Source organism: Culicoides brevitarsis, chromosome 2 (assembly GCF_036172545.1).
Source record: "Culicoides brevitarsis isolate CSIRO-B50_1 chromosome 2, AGI_CSIRO_Cbre_v1, whole genome shotgun sequence".
NCBI classification, from domain to species: Eukaryota; Metazoa; Arthropoda; class Insecta; order Diptera; family Ceratopogonidae; genus Culicoides; species Culicoides brevitarsis.
The window spans coordinates 1,994,551-2,011,127 of NC_087086.1; the positions used below are offsets into that span (position 1 = coordinate 1,994,551).

General features: G+C 27.3%; 2 protein-coding genes across 2 annotated transcripts in view; both read left to right on the forward strand.

The window, feature by feature from the left end:
- Positions 1 to 16,577, forward strand: part of LOC134832572 (NADPH oxidase 5) — a 46,038-nt gene that overhangs the window by 15,044 nt on the left and 14,417 nt on the right. The window contains exons 2-4 of the mRNA XM_063846636.1: positions 6,547 to 6,641; positions 11,895 to 12,225; positions 12,288 to 12,353. Of these exons, the coding sequence (XP_063702706.1) occupies positions 6,547 to 6,641; positions 11,895 to 12,225; positions 12,288 to 12,353 (492 nt within the window). The remainder of the gene's footprint in view (positions 1 to 6,546; positions 6,642 to 11,894; positions 12,226 to 12,287; positions 12,354 to 16,577) is intronic.
- On the forward strand, positions 348 to 1,956 carry LOC134832557 (neuronal acetylcholine receptor subunit alpha-7-like). The gene has a single exon (XM_063846619.1). The coding sequence runs from the start codon at positions 359 to 361 to the stop codon at positions 1,634 to 1,636; it is 1,278 nt and encodes a 425-aa protein (XP_063702689.1). The 5' UTR covers positions 348 to 358; the 3' UTR covers positions 1,637 to 1,956.

Sequence of the window (16,577 nt, forward strand, 5' to 3'; positions counted from 1 at the left end):
TTTTTTTCGAAAAATAAAAATTTTGTATGTAAAGAATGTATGTTAGAAATTTTTTTAAAATTTTATATGCATAAAAATAAATTATTGTTTTGACTCAAAGTTTGAAAAAAAAAAATTTTTTTTAAACTTTTTTCTAAAATACAATTTTTTATAATTTTTTCTTTTCAACGATGAAAGTAGCAAAAATTTTCATTAAACCATTAAATTTAAAAAATTAGTTCACTGATAAAAAAAAAATAAAAACCAGATGACACAAAAAGGGGAGTAAAAATTTTTCAGCTCAAATCTTCTATCTCACAATAATTGACGATCATTTATTCTCTGAATTTCAAACATTTCGGATCATTTCCAAGAAAAAATGTTCCGTAAAACTTTTCTATTTTTAACATTTCTTCTCGCAATTCACGCTGCTTCGTCAATTAACTGCGGCGCAACACAAAAAACCAAACTTGGCGAATTGCGAAAAAAGTTACTTTGTGACTACGATACCTCTGTTCGTCCCATCAAAGATCCCAACAAGCAGATAATCATCACAGTAACGATGCATTTGAAGTCTTTCGAATACAAAGAAGACGAAAATCGCCTTACGATTTATGCTTGGATGCCAATGAGCTGGACTGACGAACATCTAACATGGGATCCGAGCAATTGGGAAGGAATTAAGGATGTTTTGGTATCTTCTACCGAAATCTGGACTCCAGACATAAGTTTGTACAATTCGGATAACGGGCAAAACATTCAGGAGCATGGATCGGTAAATTGTGAAACTTCGAGTGCGGGTAGAATTCAGTGCGTTTTGCCGATAGAGTTTACAGCGCATTGCAAACCGAATTACGCTCGATGGCCTTATGACACGCAATCGTGTACTTTGTACTTTGGCAGTTGGATGAGTCCCGGCGAACACGTGGATTACAACAATAAAACGCTAAAAGTAGTAACGAGTGAAACGCAACCGAATCATTCGTGGAAAATTGTCAAGTCAAAAGCCGTTAGAGTTAGTAAAACTTACAGTTGTTGCCCGAACGAGACTTTTCCAACGATTAACTTCACTTTCGACCTCGAACGTCATTCCGGAGTAATGGAAGTTTTGTTCATGTTTCCCGCAATCTTCATGATAATCACAAATTTGTTGGTTTTGCTGATGGATTCGAGCGTCGGCGGCAATCGTTTCATCCTGTTAAGCTTAAATATCGTCACGCATTTCCTTTTTGTGCAACATTTGACATGGCTTTTGCCTCATAACGGCGATACTGTCCCCAATATCTTACTTTTCTTCCGAGATTCGATGTTCATTACGATCGTTGTGTTGATCGAAACTGTTCTCGTGCAAGCGATGGAAGCAAGTCAACTCCCCAAACCGTTATGGGTCGAAAATTCCCTGAAAACATTGTCGCAAAATCGTGTCGGAAACATTTTCTTCTATCGCATGAACGTGAATTACGACTCGAATGGCTTGAAAACTGGAAGTGAAGATGTCGAAACGCAAGCGGATGACGCAATTTTGGTTGCCACAGCTAAAAAACGAGAAATTACAGCGATGATGGTTCTTGCAAGCTTCATAAATCGCGTAATGTTTGTCATTCTCTTCGTTGTTTATCTCATCATGTTTATCGCTCTCCTTCCAGAAGGATATTAATTTTACATGAGAAGTCGTTTATCGCTCTGTGACCATATCTAGAAGAAGCAATAAAAGTTAAAAATTATAAAAAAAATATTTTAAAAGTCATTTGAGCTCATAAATTAAATACTTTTACTTACATATCGCTTCGACACGCGCGTAATTCGCGAAATAATTTTTTTTTTGCTACTGATATCGATTAACCGCCGATAAATGACGGAGAATGGAGATAATTATGAAAATATGTAACAATAAATTTATGCTGACAGTGACTCAACAACTTATGAATATTTCTCTGAGGTCGCTCCAAATTTTTGTTTCTGTCTCATGCCACATTTCAAGAGTCGAAAATCTAAAAATAAAAAAAAAATTTAAAAATTTCATCAAAATTGACCTTTTTTTGAATATTTTCAATTTTAAAGAATTTTTGTAAAAAATTTAAAATTAATTTTATTTTTTAAAAAAATTATTTAAAAAAAAATTAAAAAAAAAAATTATTTTTAAAAATATTTAAAAAAAAAATTATTTTTAAAAATATTTTAAAAAAAAATAATTTTAAAAATATTTAAAAAAAAATATTTTTAAAAAATTTTCAAAAAAAAATTTTTTTAAAAATATTTAAAAAAAATTATTTTTAAAAATATTTTTAAAACAAAATTATTTTTAAAAATTTTTGACAATTATTTTTATAAATTTTTTTTATAAAAACATCGAAAAAATTTTGGAACGGCCTTAATGACTCGTCGGATATCCATATCCTGTGTTGATAAAAAATTTATTTAGTTCACCTGAAATTTAATTTTTCTGTTAGTTATTCATCATTTCTTGAAAGAAAAAGTACTAAATGGAAAATTTACCTCCTCCGCCTACTCCAACTGAGATCTTGGAAATCGAAAACGAGCAATTTTTTGCACAAAATGAAGAAGAAATTGTCCTTGAACCTGTAAAAGAAGAAGAAAATATTGAAAATTCGACTTCTGAAAGTAAAAAAAAGAAGAAAAAATCAAAAACGGATAAAAAATCTGACGAAAATGGGAATAGTACGTTAAAAAAGAAACGTAAAAAAGAGAAAAACTTGGATACAATTGAACCGGAATTCGTCTCTGATGCTCATAATGAAGCACATAAGCGCAAAAAATCGAAAAAACTCAAAAAATCTGTAAGTAAATGACTTTTAGAGACAATCGATTGCGATAAAAACTGAATTTTCAGAGGTCAATGCATCATTTAGATGATTCCGACATCGAAAAATCCCCCCAAAAATCCCGTCGAAAGAGTATTAGCATGTCTGATGTTCAAGCTTACATCGAAAAACATCCGAATGCGCAAGTATATGGGGCAAATCCCGCATTTTACGGCGGAAGTTTGGGCGGTTATGGAAATATGATGCCTTTAGCGACTCCAGCGTGTGCTTATTACAACGCCGCTCCAATGATGCCGCCCCAAATGGCGTATTATAACACGCCGCAGATGTATGTGCCGCCATCTACGTATTCCGCAGCGTCGATGATTGGCGGAGGAGAGCCGAGCAAGGATGATGCAATGAGTCCTCAGGAGCAAAAAGAACGTGCGATGATACTTTTGTTGAAGGGATTCATTTTATTTGTCATCATTCTACTTTTTGTAAGAATTTTTTTCTTCATTTCCGTTCGAATTGAGTCATTTATGATGGATTTTTAGTGTTTGTTAGTCATCGTTATGATATTCTACACGAAAGAATATAACACGGTATGGACGATAATGGTCAAGGAATACAAATTGCTCGGATTTCTTAGTAAGTTTCTGTAAAAAAAATGAATTTGCATTAATTTTTTTATTTTTTTAGATGCTTCGTTATCTTATTGGGTTTTTGGATTAGTTGCGATAGTTGCTTCGATTTTGAGCTTCGTCATGGTTAACAAAGATATTAATGCAAGATTGACTCTCGTCGTAAGATTTCTTAAAAAATTCATTAAAAATAATTTTTTTTTTCATATAGGCCGCTCCAAATTTTTTTTCTATGTTTTTGTCCCATGCCCCATTTCAAAAGTCGAAAATCCAATGGGGCAAAATAAAAAGTTAAAAATTTCATCAATATTGACCGTTTTTTGGTCTTTATTTATATTTTTTCAAGAAATTTTTAAAAATTTTTTAAAATATTTTCAAAATTTTTTGTATTAAAAAACGAAATTTAACATTATTTTTCTTCTCTAAAAAAATTTTTAAAAAAATTATTTTTTAAATTTTTTTTTTAAAAAATTATTTTTAAAATTTATTTTAAAATTTTTTCAAAAAAATTATTTTTTTGAAAATAATTTAAAATATTTTTAAAAATAAAAAAAAAATTTTTATTTTAAAAAAATTATTTTAAAATTATTTTCAAAAAAATTATTTTTTAAATATTTAAAAAAAAATTATTAATGACAAAAATTTTTTAAATTTTGACATTTTGTATGAAAAAGTATTTAAAAACTTTTTTTTTATTTTGCCCCATTTAAAAAAAAAATCTTTTGGGACAAAAACATCGAAAAAAAATTTGGAACGGCCTAAAAAAAATTTTTCACTTATTTTTTTTATTTTTTAGTATTTAGCGACGATTGTTGCTGTAATTATCTTCATTCCATGGTGTTTATCGAAAACTCTTTATACCAAATATACAAATCCTCAGCCTGACACTCTATTTTGCAAACGCGTTGACACCTGTTCCCGAGTTGAGTACAATTATATTTTTGATAAAAGTTACGAAGTAACTTTGAAAAATCTTGGTTTGGATCCAAATGCTGAAGAACTTTGTTACAAAGAAAAACTCTATCGAGGACCCGATGCAATGACATTCGATTGTTAATTAATTCTCATTTTTATGTCTCAATAAAAAAAAAATTGCAGAAATATTTTTCTTTACACGACATTGGTCATCAATCATAACTCCTGTCAATTTGCTGCATGAAATTAAAGTTGCAAGGTGTGAGATATGTGATCCATGACGAGTGCTGTTTTTAATTAAAATCGCGAATGTGGGAGATCAAAAGTTGAACGAACATCAAATATTATCACAAAATAAATAATTCACAGTTGGTTTTTTTTAGAAAACGCCCATTCGTTCATTCACTTTGTTTGTTTCATTTATTTATTTTTTTATAGGGGCGCAATTAATCTGGTTTCGATTAATGCTGTTTGCGGTAAATGTGCAGTTATTAAAGCGGCGCATACAGAAGGACGAGCCATTTATTTATTAAAAAGTCATAAAAAGTATGAGTTATGTGAGATTGTTTAAGATCATTAATTCGTGAATTGTATTAATTGCATTTTAAGAGGTTTGTGGTTTTGTGAGAAATTTGAACGAAATATTCTATAAAAATTTATTTTTTTTTTTCATTTTTTTGTTTTACATATTTCATGATTTTTTTTATTACTTATTAAATTTTTTTTATGATTTTTTTTTTAAAATTTTTTAAAAAAATTTAATTTTTTTAATTTTTGAAAAAAATTTATTTAATTTTAAAAAATAATTTTAAATAATTTTTGAAAGAAACGTTATTTAAGGCTGAATCTTAAAAATTTTCGATAAATTAAGCTTTCTGATATTTTTAAAATAATTTTCTGTCTTTGCGTTTAAATTTTTTTACAAAAAATAAATTTTTTACCTTCTTTAAAAATTTAACTTTTTAAAAATAAATTTAAATTAAAAAAATTTTTTTTTAAATTAAAGTTTTTTAATTTAAAAATTTTAAAAAAAATTTTCTCATGAAAATTATAAAAAAAAATTAAAAAAAAAAAAATTAATAATTTTTTGAACATTTGAATTAAAACAAAATAAAAAAATCAAAATTGCATAAAAAAAATTATAAATTTCTCATTTAAAAATTTTAATAAAAAACTTAAAAAATTGCATTAAAAATTAAATTTCTCATAAAAATATCTAAGAAAAAAAAAAAAAATCATTTTTATAAAAATTTAAATTTTTTAAATTATTTTTTAATAATTTTTATTAATTAAAATAATACATTTTATTAATTAAAATTTTATTTAAAAAAAATCTCATGAAAATATAAAAAAAATTATTCAAATATTTTTTTTAATTAATTTTTTTTGTAAATTAACTTTTTTTTTAATTTAACTTTTTTTTAAAATTTATTAGGTAAAATAATTTTTACTTACTCTGAATGAGAAAATTTACAAAAATTGTTCCTTTTTTCTCGTAAAACAAAATTCTCAAAGTCCATTCACTTATAAATTTAACAGGAGGGGGCGTTCGCTCACAAGTAGAGACAATTCATTGCGATAATTACCGCATGTCAACCTATTAAACGAACTAATTATTCTTTTCCATCTCTGTTGTTTTTTTTTTCGCTGGAGCACTTTTAACAATGTAAAAACACTCGTTTAATCCACAATTAAGATTGCTCGCTGAATTTATATGCAAATAATGTAAATTTATTTATCCTGCTGTGACAAAAAGACTTCATACGTGGATTAAAAAACTTTTCTTCTCCAAAGAGAGCGATTTTTGCACACAGCACGGACTGTCATGAGTTCACATTGAAAATCGCTGACAATCAAAGTGAATGTTCTAAATACATAAATTACAGCTGTCTCTTCAATTATCGTCTGAAAAAAAAACTGTAACTAAGTCGCGCGACTGATACTTGGCGAACAGTATCAGATTTTTCTTTCGTTGTGTTTGTGTATCAATATTATGGCTTGTAAGATGTCAAGTTTGTCTCTCCTTTTTGCCAATAATTACATCAGATGTTTTATAAAAAGTGTCTACTTCTAACTACTTTAACTACTTCGCATGTGTGTCTGTTGCAGCAAAACCGGCTTATTTACAGCTTTTTTTCACTTTTTGTAATATGACGAGAGTTTTATGTTCAATAAAATGAAGGAAAAACACATAATTGACTTATTTTGCACGAAAATTAACAATTTTTTTCTCTTTTTTCTTTCAGAAATTCCTGCAAAACTTATTCCGTTTGTTCGACTTGGAAAGTCAGAATTACCTCGCGCAAGACAAATGGATTGAACATCTCAAGGGACGATTAACGTAAGTTTTTTTTTAAGTAAAGAAAATAGTTCAAAGAGAGATTATGCAAATAAAAGTACATAAAAGCCGATAGCCAATAAAAATCGTGTTTGTTTGTAATATGTTTCAAGTATCAGTTTTTGTTGCAACAAAACGTAGTTTTATTTTACAATTTAAATAAATATTTATTATAATATCCCTCGGTAGGTAGAGTATTAATAATGTGCAAAAGCGGACAGTAAATATTATTTTATGATTGTTATAAAAAATATTTTTGTAAAATATTTATGATTGAAGGCAAGTTAGTTTATTTTTTTATTTGTTTGTAACGAATTTAAAAGCATTTAAAAGATAATTTTTCATTTTTGATGTTTCAAAAGACGTTAAAAAAATTTTTTTTTTAAAATAGTTTAAAAATTTTTTTTAATAAATTTTTCTATTTTTCAGCCATTATTTTTTTTTTTAATTATTTTTAAAATTAAAAAAAATAGTTTAAATGAAAAAATGATGAATTTTAAATCAGATTAATAAAAAAAATAAAATTAGCAGTTTGAAGTTAGTTTTTCACTTTTGATATTTCAGAAGTAGTTTTGGAAAACAAAATTAAATTTTATCTTCCAATTTTTTTAAAATTTTTTTTTTATAATTTTTTTAATTTAAAAAATTTTTAGAAATATTTTTAATAAATTTTTTTAATTAAAAATTAAGCCATTCAAAATGTTTATTTTTACTTCAAATGTTTATTTAATATTTTCATTAAAATTTTTTAAAATTATTTTAATAATTTAATAAAATTAAAAAAAACATGCTGACTGTGAAATTCTTAAAAAGTATAAAAAAAATGAAGTTAAATTTTTATTACTTGATTTTTAAATTTTAATACTTGAAAATTTTAAAAATTGCATAAAAATTAAATTTCTCATCTATAATAAATTTTTTGATTTGAGAATTTAAATTGAAACCTTCAAAATTGTAAAAAAATAAAATATTTCATTAAAATATAAAAAAATTAAAAAATTATTAAAAATAATTTTTTGTTTTAATTTTTTTTTTAAACCAAAAATATAAAATTTTTGCTTATTAATTCAACCATCGAAAAATTATTTTTTTTTAATTATTTTATTTATTTCTTCCTCAGTGAACAAAATCCGATACCTAAAAAAAATTAAAAAAACCTTTCATCATTTTTATCACTTTCAATCTCAATTTAATGACGCTCAATAATCGCATTTTAATAATTATTCCCATTAAATAAAATAAACTTATTGGCATGTTGACAGAATGAACGAACACCCTATGAAAGTGCATGTATTTTAATGTAACCTCAACTTTTTTAAAAATAATTTTTTTTACCATGTCACGTCTCAAATTTCCCAAAAAATAAACACTTAACAATATTTTAAGCATAAGTCTCTTTCAGTCATTATCATTTTCTGAGTGGCGAATTCGAAGGTATTTAAAACGCGGTAATTATGATATCAGAAAAAAAGTCCTTTCATTTATGTGCCGTGCAACTTTCAACATGATTCAACATGATTTTCGTCAATATTTTTTTTTTGCTATCAAGTTACTTGACAAGATAATTTTTTTTGCACTTCAAACCTTTTTCTTGTGAACGTGTTTTGTGTCTTGTCTATCTTGTTGGCTCGTCGAGAAATCATAAAATACGTGAATTATGCGAAAAAAAAGTTCTCCCCTACTGCGAGGAGATCATTTAAAATGATGTAAAGTTGTAATATTTTTTCTTCGTGTTTTGTTCGGAGGAATTTTTTGTTCTTCGAACGTTTCTCGTTAATCATGTCAGTTTTGTAGGTTTTGTCTTATCACAGGAAAAAAAACAAACAAGTGCGTGCTGAATAAGCAGCAGATAATTTTTTGTGTCGCTTTTGAAAGAATAAATGAGCTTAATAGAGTAATCCGTGAATATTATTGCATGAATGAAAAGCGTGGACATCGCGTTGACTTTTTTATGGTTTCGCATTTTAATTGCACTTTAGCGGTTTATTGCATGTTGCATGAAAATATTTCGCGAACTTCCTTTCAGCAAAAAAAAAAACGAATGAACGGTCTCTCTTGTCTAATCTTTTTGAAAGGCACTTGGTTTTTTGACTCTATTAATTTATTTGCATTTGCACGATCCCGCACGTTGTTGTTCGCATGATTTTTTGCTCGTTGCGCACTCATAAAATTAATATCATGAAATATTTATTTTTAATTTATTTTATTTGATATTTTTTAACAATGAAAATTTTAAAGCTTTTTTAAATAAATAAAAATTTAAATAATTTTTTTTTTTATAATTTTTAAGTCATTTAAAAAATTTTAATTTTCCTTATTTTTTTTTTTTTTTTTGAAATCACTTTAAAAATATGTTTAATTAATTTTTTCATTTTTTCACTCATTAAAAACTTTTTATTTACATTCAAATTTTTAACTTCTAAAAAATTGAAACTGAAAAAAATTTTTTTTTTGACATAGTTTTATTTTGAAAACTGAATCAAGAGAAAAACTGTGTCAAAAACTGTGTCAAAGCAATTTTTGTCAAATCTTGCTCCAAATGAATAAAAATTTTGAAACTGAAAAAAAATTTTTTCTTTGACATAGTTTTATTTTGAAAACTAAATCAAGAGCAAAAAAACTATGTCAAAAACTGTGTCAAAGCAATTTTTGTCAAATCTTGCTCCAAATGGATAAAAATTTGTCAGAGGGCTCTAATTTATCATATTTATTCATTTTATAACTCAAAACTGCCAAAAAATTGAAACTGAAAAAAATTTTTTTCTTTGACATAGTTTTATTTTGAAAACTAAATCAAGAGAAAAACTTTGTCAAAAACTGTGTCAAAGCAATTTTTGTCAAATCTTGCTCCAAATGGATAAAAATTTGTCAGAGGGCTCTAATTTATCATATTTATTCATTTTATAACTCAAAACTGCCAAAAAATTGAAACTGAAAAAAATTTTTTTCTTTGACATAGTTTTATTTTGAAAACTAAATCAAGAGAAAAACTATGTCTGTGTCAAAAACTGTGTCAAAGCAATTTTTGTCAAATCTTGCTCCAAATGGATAAAAATTTGTCAGAGGGCTCTAATTTATCATATTTATTCATTTTATAACTCAAAACTGCCAAAAAATTGAAACTGAAAAAAATTTTTTCTTTGACATAGTTTTATTTTGAAAACTAAATCAAGAGAAAAAATGTCAAAAACTGTGTCAAAGCAATTTTTGTCAAATCTTGCTCCAAATGGATAAAAATTTGTCAGAGGGCTCTAATTTATCATATTTATTCATTTTATAACTCAAAACTGCCAAAAAATTGAAACTGAAAAAAAATTTTTTCTTTGACATAGTTTTATTTTGAAAACTAAATCAAGAGAAAAACTATGTCAAAAACTGTGTCAAAAACTGTGTCAAAGCAATTTTTGTCAAATCTTGCTCCAAATGGATAAAAATTTGTCAGAGGGCTCTAATTTATCATATTTATTCATTTTATAACTCAAAACTGCCAAAAAATTGAAACTGAAAAAATTTTTTTTCTTTGACATAGTTTTATTTTGAAAACTAAATCAAGAGAAAAACTATGTCAAAAACTGTGTCAAAAACTGTGTCAAAGCAATTTTTGTCAAATCTTGCTCCAAATGGATAAAAATTTGTCAGAGGGCTCTAATTTATCATATTTATTCATTTTATAACTCAAAACTGCCAAAAAATTGAAACTGAAAAAAAATTTTTTCTTTGACATAGTTTTATTTTGAAAACTAAATCAAGAGAAAAACTATGTCAAAAACTGTGTCAAAAACTGTGTCAAAAACTGTGTCAAAGCAATTTTTGTCAAATCTTGCTCCAAATGGATAAAAATTTGTCAGAGGGCTCTAATTTATCATATTTATTCATTTTATAACTCAAAACTGCCAAAAAATTGAAACTGAAAAAAAATTTTTTCTTTGACATAGTTTTATTTTGAAAACTAAATCAAGAGAAAAACTATGTCAAAAACTGTGTCAAAAACTGTGTCAAAAACTGTGTCAAATGTTTTTGAAAACTAAATCAAGAGAAAAAATCTTGCTCCAAATGGATAAAAATTTGTCAGAGGGCTCTAATTTATCATATTTATTCATTTTATAACTCAAAACTGCCAAAAAATTGAAACTGAAAAAAAATTTTTTCTTTGACATAGTTTTATTTTGAAAACTAAATCAAGAGAAACTATGTCAAAAAACTGTGTCAAAAACTGTGTCAAAGCAATTTTTGTCAAATCTTGCTCCAAATGGATAAAAATTTGTCAGAGGGCTCTAATTTATCATATTTATTCATTTTATAACTCAAAACTGCCAAAAAATTGAAACTGAAAAAAATTTTTTTCCTTTGACATAGTTTTATTTTGAAAACTAAATCAAGAGAAAAACTGTGTCAAAAACTGTGTCAAAAACTGTGTCAAAGCAATTTTTGTCAAATCTTGCTCCAAATGGATAAAAATTTGTCAGAGGGCTCTAATTTATCATATTTATTCATTTTATAACTCAAAACTGCCAAAAAATTGAAACTGAAAAAAAATTTTTTCTTTGACATAGTTTTATTTTGAAAACTAAATCAAGAGAAAAACTACATATGTTAAAAACTGTGTCAAAAACTGTGTCAAAGCAATTTTTGTCAAATATTGATCCAAATGGATAAAAATTTGTCAGAGGGCTCTAATTTATCATTTTTATTCATTTTATAACTCAAAACTGCTAAAAAATTGAAACTGAAAAAAATTTTTTTCTTTGACATAGTTTTATTTTGAAAACTAAATCAAGAGCAAAAATATATCAAAAACTGTGTTTTAAATTTCAAATTAAATTATTAAATAAAAAAAATTGAAAAATAAAAAAAAAATATGAACGAAAAAAAAAATTTAAAACAAATTTATAAAATCTTAGAAATTTTTACATTTAATAAATAAAATAACATTAAATCATTTTTCTCGAGTTCGTTAAAGCAAAAAGAACGAAACAACAAAAAAAAACTTGACAACACAAAATTCCACAATTGCTATGATTGACACTGAACAAGCTCATTAAGTTGCTTTTATCGCAGGAAAAAGTCATGTTTTAAATACAAAAATGGCAAGAAATAAATGTTCACAGTTTTTTGTTTCGTGGTTGTTTGTTCGAACGATATCTCTTTATCTCTCATGTACTTACTCCCTTTTTCGATTTCGACAACACAAACACTTGGGTGATCTACAAAACTTAATTTTCTTCGTTTCTTTCGTTTTTTTTTTCCTGAACACAGCGACGAAAAACAAATCGACTTTGCGGAGCAAATTGAGTCAGTGGCGTACGTGTTATGCGGCGAGGGACAAGTTACGTTCGACAAGTTTCAACAAATTTGGTTGGCACGCGGAATTATCGACAAATTCTATCGTCTTATCGATGTCGATGCAACAAATCAGATTTCAACGAATCAGATAATGGAGTTTATTTCGAATTTGACGAATGCGAGACCTCGAACGGGATTCGATAAGACGTCGTTGGAGCGATTGGAATCGCTTTTCCGCAAAACTGTCGGGAATGAGAAGGAAATTCGGCGAGAGGAATTTAAGAAAATTGTGACGTCGAAAAATGTAAGTTTTTGACGTTTTGAGTTTTTAAGGAGAAATTTAATGATTTTTTTTTTGTTTTTTAGCCATTTTTTACCGAACGAGTGTTTCAAATTTTCGATAAGGATAATTCTGGTTCAATTTCGCTACAGGTAAGTTTTTTTTTAAATTTTATTCTTAATTAATTTTAAAGCAATTTAATAATCGATAGAAATATAAAAAACATTTTTAAATCGAAAAATAATTAAAACGAAGTGTCAAGTAAAATTTTCCTTAAAAAATTTGTTTAATATTTTTTTTAAAAATTTTTTTTAATAAATTTTTATTTTTTTCAAATTTTTTTAATTTACTAATTTTTATTTTTTTTTTTAAATTTATAATTTTTTTTTTTTTAAATTTTTTTTTAATTTTTTTTTTTTAATTATTTTTTTAAAATTTGTTTTTTATTTTTTTTTAATTTTTTTTATTTTTCGATTATTTTTATTATTTTTGAGTTATTTTTAATTTCAAATTAAATTAATAAATGAAAAAATTAAATTTAAAAAAATATTTAAGAATGAAAACTATTAATGGAAAAAAAATTGGTAAAATTTTAAAAAATTAATAATTAAAAAATATATTAAAAAAAAAATTAAAATTATTTATTATTAAAATTATTAAAAATAAAAAAAAAAAATAATTAAAATTAATTAAAAAATAATTAAAAAATTATTAAAAAAAAAAAATTTAATGATTAAAAAGAATAATCAAGAAAAATTAAGAACATGACAAAAAAAAAATTAAAATTTATCTTTATTTTTATTGAATATTGAGACATTATCTTATGACAAAAAATTAAATTAAAAAATTATAAAAAAAAATTAAACTTAAAGACAATTAGCTAATGGCACACAAGTAAGCGAAGTCGGCGATTCAAAAACTTGTCCTGCGGGACAAAGACATTGTTGAGCAGCGGGATCAAGAGCTCTTGTAGCGCAATTCGTATTCACAACTGAATTGGGACAATAAATATTACAAAGAGTATTTTCTGTGCCCGCAGTTGGAACTCTTGCTGCTCTTCCTCCCGTACAAGTTGTGACTAAAATTTAAAAAAAAATTAATTTTTTTTTTCAAAACTCAAAAAAAAGTTCAAAACTCACGTGTTGGGCATCCCGTGCTCGAACATTGACTGCCAACTCGGAAGAAATTAACTCCGGAGCACTGACATTGAGGTCGACATACATTCGGTTCAACGCAAAGTGCGGCGTCAAGCGGGCATCGATCTGCGCAAATTCTCGGACAAGCCACGAAAATTTCGCCCGTTGGACAAGTAATTTGTGTTGGAGGATTAATTACGGAAGCAGGACAATCCGTTTCACGAACGCATCTGTCGTCAGATAATCTGCGGTAACCGGGGAGACAAGCACATCCTCGTCGAGCGGCGCGATTTGTGTTGCATAATTGACGAAGTTCGGTTGTTACGAGATTATTTGCGCAAAGTTCGGTGCACGGATTGACAAGTTCACTTTGGGTTTCATTGGCGGAACATTTATTGGGACATCTTTTGAGTTCAACGCATTTTCCGAACTCATCACGGAAGAGTCCTGGATCACATTGGCATCCGGGAATGCAATTTTTGTGTTGTGAGTTGAGACAACGGGCTTGATACGGGCAAGTTTCGTCACAAACTTTTATGCATTTTGTGTAAAATTGATTTTTAGGACAAAAATCTCGACGATCGTCGTGTTTATCGCCATGTTTGTCTCCATATTTGTCGCCATGATGTCCTCCGTGATAATTTCCGTGGCCTCCATAGTAACCTCCGTCTCCGTAACCGCCATAATGAGCATGATCATGATGATAACACTCACTCCGAGGCACACATTTGTGATTTACGCGAACATATCCTTCGATACAGCGACATCCAGGCACGCAAGATCTCTCCCGCAAACATCTGCCGCTCCAATCGCATCTTTCGTCGCAATACGACTTGCAACTGAACCAATCTTCGTTCGGACCATCGCATCGGGGACGTCGATGATGATGCTCGACAACTTCTTCTCTGTGATGATGATGAATTACCGGCACCGGTTCTCGTTGCTTATCGTTCAGACAGTAACAATGACATGGCGGGCAACTATCTTTGTCCTTGTCCTTGTTCAAAAACGATCGTGCCTCGTAGTAATCCGCGTCGTCGTCGTAATATGACGAGATGTTATAAGATGGCGACACAACGTATTCGCACGCGCAGAATTTCAGCAAGAAAAATAGGAGCAAAAAATATTTCATCGTAACGCGCAATTTCAACGCTCGATGGAGACTGAGATGCAAATGCGCAAGGAACGCGTCTTTTATTAATGCCCCGAAAATTGTCGAAAAATTCTTTTATTAGCGACATAAAAATGTCAATGCAAAAACGCGTTTATAAAATCCACAAGTTATAAGAATTTTTATGAGTTCTTTGCATCGCATTTGACGACATCGAGCTAATTGAGCCACATCAAAAGTTCGTTGACGGTTGTCAAAAATCAAAACGATCAAAATAAGAACATAAAGATTCTTAACGCTTATTTTATGAAAATAATGAGAAATATTTACATTTTTAAGCAAAAATTATTTTTTTTTATTTTTAAGATTTTTTTCATAATTTTAAAAAAATTTATTAATTATTTTGAATTTTTTTTTAAATATTTTTAATAAAAATTTGTAAAAGAAAATTTTAAAATATTTGTTAAAAATTACGAAAAAAAATCTTAGAATTAAAAAAATAATAATTTTTGAATTTTTCGTTTTTTAATTAATTGAAATTGAAATTTATTTTAAAATTCAATTATTCTTTAACTTTTATAATTTTAAAAAAATTATCTTGAATTTTTATTTTTTTTTAAATTTAAATTAATTTTAAAAATAATTTTTTCGTTCTATAATTTTTATTAATTTTTTTTATTTAAAATTAAATTTTTATTTTATTTTTTTTTTTAATTAATTATTTTATTCTATAATTTTATCTTTTTATTTGAAATTAAATTAAAAAAAAAATGTATATAATTATAAAAATTTTTTTTTAAATTAATTTTTAGAATTTAATTATTACAAAATTTATTTTTATTTATATTTTTTTAATTTCTTTTAATTAAAAATTTTCAAAAATTAAAAGTAAAAAATTAAATGAAATTAATTTTTATTTTAATTAAATTTTAAATGAAATAATATTTTAATTAAAAAAAATAATTTTTAATTTTGTGTTTATTTTAAAACTCTAAATTATTTTAGCTCTAAATCTTAATTTTAAATGGATTTTTAAAACATTTTTTGAAGTAATTTTAATTAAAATTAAGAAAAAATATTTTTTTTTTGATTGAAATTATAAATTTTCTTTATGTACATTGCGTTGCGAGAATACAAGCTGTCGATGTTAATGACGCAAAAACACTTCCCGGGGGACAAAGACATTGTTGAACTGCTGGATCGAGAGGTTTTGATGCACAATCCGTATTTGTAACTGCATTAGGACAATAAAGCGAGCAAAGATTCGTTTCGACGCCTGTTGTTGGCAATCTAAATTGTCTTCCGCTTCCTGCGCATTCATTTTCACCTAAAAAAAATAAAAAAAAATTATAAAATTTTTTTTTTCATCAAATTCAAAAACTCACTTGTAGGACATTGCGCACTTTCGACACATCGCGTGCCAATTCGGAATAATCCGTTGTTGCATTGACACGAAGGCTCGCTGACACTCGGTTCGATGCACAGCAAAAAGTCAAGAGGACATCGTTCTGCACATTTTCTCGGTTTAGCGACAAAAGTTTCAGTCGATGGGCAGGTAATTGGATCAGGATCGGGGTCTGTTCGAGTTTGTTTGGGACAATCTTCGGCACGAACGCATCTTCGATCGCCAAGTCTTCGAAAACCGGGGAGACAAGCACATCCCTTGCCAGCTATGTGATTTTCGTTGCAAAAAGTATTGAAATCGAAGTCGCTCGAACAAAATTCCGTGCAAATGTTGATATTGTGACTTATGGTTTCGTTCGTGTCGCATTTCGTTGGGCATTGACTGATGTCGTTCGTGCAATCTCCCCGTAAATTTCGGAAAAATCCCGGAAGACATTGACATCCGGCGGTACAAAGTTGCGTTTCGGCGCATTTTCTGCCATATGGACAAGTTTCGTCGCAAATTTTCACACAAGCATTCCAAAATTCGTTTTTTTCGCAATTTCGAGGTTTGTAAGGATCATGCGAACCGTGAGGTTTGTGATGATCTTTGTCGTGTTCATAAGGTTTGTGATGATTATAAGGCTTATGAGGGTCTTTGTCGTGTTCGTGAGGCCTGTGATGGTTAAAAGGCTTATCTCTGTCATGCTCATAAGGCTTTTGATAAGGTCTATGATGATCTCTAT